The sequence below is a fragment of the Phaseolus vulgaris genome, chromosome 9 (assembly GCF_000499845.2).
Source record: "Phaseolus vulgaris cultivar G19833 chromosome 9, P. vulgaris v2.0, whole genome shotgun sequence".
Taxonomy (NCBI): domain Eukaryota; kingdom Viridiplantae; phylum Streptophyta; class Magnoliopsida; order Fabales; family Fabaceae; genus Phaseolus; species Phaseolus vulgaris.
The window spans coordinates 3,040,283-3,047,071 of record NC_023751.2 but is presented as its reverse complement, the minus strand read 5'-3'; the positions used below and the strand labels follow the sequence as shown (position 1 = coordinate 3,047,071).

At 33.2% G+C, this 6,789-nt stretch overlaps 1 protein-coding gene across 1 annotated transcript; it reads left to right on the top strand.

The window, feature by feature from the left end:
• Window positions 1-292: 292 nt before the first annotated feature.
• Window positions 293-5,836, top strand: LOC137820652 (uncharacterized). Its single transcript, XM_068624836.1, has 7 exons — window positions 293-825; window positions 2,692-3,166; window positions 3,388-3,587; window positions 4,460-4,600; window positions 4,783-4,863; window positions 5,386-5,510; window positions 5,600-5,836. The coding sequence occupies exons 2-7, from the start codon at window positions 2,944-2,946 to the stop codon at window positions 5,646-5,648; spliced, it is 819 nt and encodes a 272-aa protein (XP_068480937.1). The 5' UTR covers window positions 293-825; window positions 2,692-2,943; the 3' UTR covers window positions 5,649-5,836.
• The last annotated feature ends 953 nt before the right edge of the window (window positions 5,837-6,789 follow it).

Sequence of the window (6,789 nt, the reverse complement as noted above, 5' to 3'; positions counted from 1 at the left end):
CTTTAAATTGAGATATTTTGGAGAGGGCAATCTTAAAAAAGAAATTGACATAAAAGTATGTTTGCATGCAATTAGTTATTATATCTTGATGAGATATAGAAGCATTCTTAGGGGAAACGTGAGAATTTGTGCTTCCAAAAAAGCTTTGGGTGGAAAAGCAACAAAGAATATATTCATTCATGTAGTTCTCCATTGAACAAAGGCCGCGCGTGGCTTTTCCTTTGGTATCAATCCCAAAGAGAAGGTGCTCTGGTTGGAGATATAATCCATCTTAGAATTTATGCTAAAGCCAACACACAAATACAATAAATTCTGTGTTATAAATAAGAGCCACTGCACTACATGTTACCATTAGAGATAAAGTGAGAGAGAACTTCAAAATGGCGTGGTTATTGAAGGAGAGAAGGGGTCCAGCATGGAAACAAGGGTGGACAACAAACACTCTGTGCTCTCTATCTGCGCCGCCTTTGCAACTCCTCACCATAGTTGCCATAGTCATGTTTTTGTTATTTGTTCCGTCTTACGTTAACTTCAAGTCCACCCTGCACACAGCCACCCTCACCTTCCACGTCTTCCTCTTGCTGCTGCCCCTTTTCTTGATTTTCGTTGCCTACACCATCTCCAAACATGGATCGCGCCTTGTGCTTCCGGCGCCGCCACCATTCCTGGGCGGCATACGACTGAGAACAGAAGGCGGGGGCTTTCCCTGGGGCGTGGCGGCGTTGGTGGTGTTGCTTATGGTTTTGGCCTCTTTCCTCTCCAATTTCAGGTCCATGTGGTCACCGCTCATTTGGACACCCTACTAGCATGCTACTCCTATCATATGTGAGTCATCATCATCACCCATTTTTGTGTATCAGATATATATATTTATAAGGTGATGATATTTTCACACCAATTCCATTTTTAGAATCTAGATCGGTTTAGTCTTTTCTTTGTGTTTTTAAGAGAGTTGTATTGTAAATGTTGTTTTTTTTAGGAATTTTAGGATAGCTTTTTTATATTAGTTGCAATACCTAAAGTGTCCCTTTGATAAAAAAAAATATTTATAATAAAAAAAATTAAAAAATCTCTTTAATAAAAATATAGGTAAAATGTAAAATGTTAAAATAATTTTTAAAATTAAAAATAATTAAAATATTAATATTTAGTGAGGTGTAGGATGAAAATATTATAAAAAAAAAACTATAAATACATATTTAATTTTCTTAATTTAGATAACTTTATGTCTCAAATCAAAATAAAAGGAAGGGGATTCTAATTATATTTTGATTTTTTTTATAAATAAATAATTGTCTATCAGGTTACACTGCAATTTACCTCAGTCCCTCAGATTGATGACATCTTTTGTAGTAATGAAGCAACAGTGTCTAAGATTTTGATTCCACTCCGAAAGTAAACGAATATTGTTATACTGAAATGAAGTATGTGAGAAAAATATTATATATAATGATTCGTACAGTCAGAATCTCTAATAATGTTTATAGAGTTAAATTCATCCCACTCTTAATTTTAATAAATCAAATAAATGATGTTATACTATTTTGTCTCTCTCACGCCTATATATGTATGTGTGTTTTTTTTATCTGCATCTACATTTGTAAGTGAAATTTGATTTTTAAGACCACATTGATATGAATATGAACAAGATTTATGGGTTAGGTTAAATTTTGAATTATAAATCTTCGTAAGTTAATGTTCTTAAGAATTTCTTATACAGCTGAGAATATATATCTCTTTTATTCTCATTGTATCTTTCAGGAACCGTGTGGCAAAAGATTCTTTTAGTATTTTCAGAATTTGAAATTAGAAAACTATGTTTTCAATATTTAATTTACCTTTGAGAATAAATATTATAATTTCAGTATTGATTTTTCCAATATCTCGCATAAAAAAATGTCTTTCAAATAGTTTAGACTCAGGTGATCCATCGTACTATAGTTAAAAAGATAATATAACGATAAAGTGTTTCTAACATTAACTTTATTAGGTTAAATTTCCTTCTTTATCCTAACTTTTCGTTATTTATACTACTGATTATTTTGTATCCATATGAAACTAGCATTTATTGTTTTGATAGTGATCAATCATTCAAATATTTAAAGTGAAATAAACGGAGGTTGACTTTCATTTTAATTTTTGTCTTTGTCTTTAAATATCTTCTCTAAAAAGTCCCCACAAAAGTGGTAAAATATTTTTACACCATTTGCATTAATGGCCATTACCAAATTTCTGAGTGGGCCGTGTCGTGTACGTAGCCACCTACCTTCATAAATGAAAGATGCAGGGATGAGGAAGATGAAGTCGAAACATGAAATTCTTTTTAAATGACGTTGGATACTCGTATGATACTTGTAGAACACGTATTCGTGAAATGTCTAGTTGAAAAAGTATTTGTTAGATTTCTGATAATTCTAATATATTTTTAACATAATTTAAAAAAAAAAGTATATTAATTTTTTAAAAATATATAAATTTTTATTATGATTATAAAAATAAGAAAAAAATTCTTTTAAATGAATTATAAAAAAACATCTTTATGTTTAAAAAATAATCAATGACATTTATGAATATAAATCTTTATTATCAATTTATATAATTTATAATTATATAATATATAAATTTTGTGTTTTTTATTTTAATTTTAGAAATTATGCGCATTTTTATGTAATTGTGTATCACTTTCCATAGCCAGGGAAGAAGAGTCTATAGGTAGGGAAGAAGAGTTGTTGAGCAACCCACCCGTCGCATATATAACTATTAAACAAACACTTCTAAATCAATATCACACGTGTCGTTCTAAATCATCGTCAAATGAGAGAGAACACAGATTACATAGATTGGATTGCATTTTTAGCTTCTTTCAGAACAAGTAAGAAAACACAAGACCAGACAAAGTGACAACAGATAATCTGTTGGGAAAAGGGAAAAAAAAAAAGAAGAATGAAGGGAAGCAAGAGGCCGATCCACGCCGTGACGACATGGTTTCGGCGGCAACCGCCCAAGATGAAGGCCTTTCTTGCGGTGCTATTCGGCCTGACCGCCTTGCTCTTCCTCAGAATCGTCGTTCATGACCACGACAGTCTTTTCGTTGCCGCCGAGTTTGTCCATGCGTTAGGAATCTCCGTCCTCATTTACAAACTCACCAAGGAAAAAACCTGTGCCGGTACAATTCCCTTCATTTTCATTGCAATCTTACCTTCAACGCCTTTTTCCCCCAAAAAATAAAAAGATTACCGTTGCCATTTCAGGGTAGGGTTGTGTTAAATTGGACCTTTGAGTTGATGTGATTTTTCGCGGTGTTTTTCAACCCTGTTATGGTTTTAGCGGAAATTAATGTTGCATGTTTTTTGTTTGCATGTAACGGGCGACTTTAAATCATCGTAGGGCTTTCGCTTAAATCGCAGGAGCTGACGGCAATATTCCTTGGCGTAAGACTTTACTGCAGTTTTGTGATGGAATATGATATACACACCTTACTCGATATGGCAACATTTGGAACGACCATCTGGGTTATTTATATGATACGCTTCAGACTCAATTCTAGCTATATGGATGATAAGGATAACCTTGCAATATACTATGTGGTAAGTCATCTATGTTTCTTTTTGTAAGTGAACAATATACTGTGCACTTATTTTGTTTTCTGTTGGCAATGTTGCTTTTGTTCGGCCTTGCTGTTAAGCATCTGACAAAATCTTGTATGTAATTTTTATCAACCGACTAATGCCTGAAGAACTCTTGCATAATAAACTTTTTTGTTCGGTTAGGCGTTAAATACAAAAACTGCAGTTGGTCAAATTTGAGGTTTCTTCTGCAACAATCCGGAATAGGGCCGTTTTAAAAACAGTTTAGGAGCTTCTCAAAATTATATAATTATTATATTATGTTATCGTTATGTTTATTTTAGATGGATTTCCTTTTTTCCTGCATGAGTACTACAGTTCTAGTCGAAATTTAGTTTCCAATAGTTATTGTTCATTCTGGTGTATTTCCTCCTTAAAAGGAGTATGACGAAAAAAAGGGGAAGGGAAAGAGGTTGTTTGAATGTGTTCTGTGATTCCTGCTAGCTTGTTTGGCTGGATTACCTGTTCAGAAACAGAGGTGCTAATGTCTGACTTTGAGGAAGGTGCTTAATTCAAATTTTTGTTTTTAAATTCTTCATTGATGAATCACATTTTGAAATTTCAAAATGGGTTAACGGCAGCGGAGATTTCACCTTTTCATTTGTTACTATTTTTGTGAGTTTTCTCTTTATCTTGAATGGAATTGTCTTAGTTTTAAACAAAAGTAGCCAACCTTATCTCTCAATGGAAGTATTTTTGTCATAGCAACTAGGATGTTATATCTTTTATAACTGAGATAGATATTTTATCTTTTATATGACCAAATGAATGGATGATTCAATTTCTCTGCCTTGGAGTATTGAGTGTTCTGATTTTCTTTTACCAAAATGTAGGTGATACCTTGTGCTGTGCTGTCCTTGTTTATTCATCCAACAACCCGGCATCATACAATTAATAGGATTCTCTGGGCATTTTGTGTTTATCTTGAAGCTGTTTCTGTTCTCCCTCAGCTGCGGGTTATGCAGAACACTAAGGTCTCAAAGATATACTTTTATGTCTGCCTTTTCTTCATTATCTTTTAATTGCTCGGAATGGTGATGCTGATGTCGTAATTATTTCCTTTGCAAGATAGCCTTCCTAAATACAGTGATCACTCAATTTTGCATGTTAGTCTTTCTAAATAACGTTGGATCTAATTCTTAAATTCAACTTTCAGATCGTCGAACCATTCACGGCACACTATGTTTTTGCCCTGGGAATTGCAAGGTTCTTGAGTTGTGCACATTGGGTGCTCCAGGTTTGTCAAATTTTGAACTCCTCCAAGTTTTTTTATCACCTAGTTCTTGAAATGCATGTACGGATGTATCCTAATATCCTGTAGATTTGTGTTTGGAATTGTGCATACTTTAGTTGAAGTATTTCCTTGAATGTTTCTGTATGACATTCCTACTTTGAACCAATTTACCCACACGACAATAAGGTTCTGATGGTTTCTAAGGAGAGTTGTTGCATAAGAATTTTGACATCGAGTCGAGACCTTTGGTTTGCCAGTTAGATCCTTTGACCTTCTCAACCTTTAATATCCAATGATAGATAGCCCAACGATATAGGACAAGAATGTTAAGCGCTATCGTGTTCATAATAGGTGACTCTATAAACAAGTTAGATGAATGAGCTTTTGAAAAAGTTGAAGTGAATAAATGAACGTTAACTCATGCAAGAAATTTGATTCATATTTTTCTTCTTTTCCTGTGAGTACTTGTTAAGTTTATTTAAACTGATTGTGTGATCAAGAGAATGGCTGCTTTGTCTTCCTCAGGTATTAGATACTCGTGGACGTCTACTAACTGCATTGGGTTACGGATTGTGGCCTTCATTGGTTCTTCTATCAGAAATTGTTCAAACTTTCATCCTGGCAGATTTTTGCTACTACTACGTCAAGAGGTAGATAGTGTAAAATTCAAAGAATATGCAATATCTTAATATGCTCTTGTCAACTTTCTAACGTTTTTTTTATCCTTTCTTGGCTTCAGTCTTGTTGGAGGACAACTTGTTGTTCGACTTCCTTCAGGAGTGGTGTAACTTTGACATTCGTTCAGATCCCTCAAGTTCAACAATCCTTTAGCTTGTAGCACTCAGAAGGTCAGAATAGCTATAGCAGCTAGAGGAGTTTGATATGTTATGTATCCGCGTCACTGAGTGAACTTGAGTTCAGAATGTTCTATATATGTAACTTACTGAAATTTTAATTTATCTTTTTGTTTTGATCAGTTCTTCAGGTTGGTATTAATTAGTAGTTAACAGATGTGAAATATATTAAATGTTGGTTTGGATAGGAGCAAATGGCAATTGGTGTTAAGAGAATTTAATTGTAACAAGCAAATGGCTAAATGGATTTGGTGGTTGCACCGTACCTGCATACATCGGTCTCTCAAGCAAACCCTGCTACCTGCTACGTATCAATCTTTCCGCTTTATTTACTGTTATACCTGGTTTCTACACTAACAGTGTGTAAAGAAGTTCAGTTTATTACATTTTAGGAGTTATTAAATGAGTTGACTTTCCATAAAATTTTGTAGTTTTTTCACAAAAGCAAAATAGTTTTGTGCATGATCAAGTTGGAAAAGGAAAAGAACGATGATGTCACTGTCTCTCCTCTAACATAAAAATAATAATATAAGAAATACAGAACCAAGAAAAGGGAAAAGAAAAAACCAAAGTAACTTATATAATTAAATCAGTTATTCTTTTAATGATAAAGGAAGATTCTTAGTTGGTAGATCACATTACTAAACACTGGTGCATATAATATTGGACTGTTTTCCCTGGTTTCTACACTAACAGTTATTTTTTTATAATTTAACATAATTTTGATGCCTTAAATTAAATTAATTATAACCTAATTATACTCAACATACCATCTAAACAATTTAGAGGAGTTCATCCTGTTCCTTACGACACAAGTAGAATGTTTTCTCCTACCAATCTAATTTTTTATTTTTTATTTTTACTTTTGCAAATCCTTTCAATATATTCTCTTTTATTTGTTTTTTTTTTATCTATGATTCTTATTAAATGGCATTGAACAAAACAGAGAAAGATAATTTGATATGATCATGCAACAGCTGTGGTGGTGGCAAAGCATACAGCTGTAAGGATTGGCTTCTGTTCTGTACCCCTTTTCCTATATTTGAGCTTACTTTTTCTTCTAATGTCACTTTTA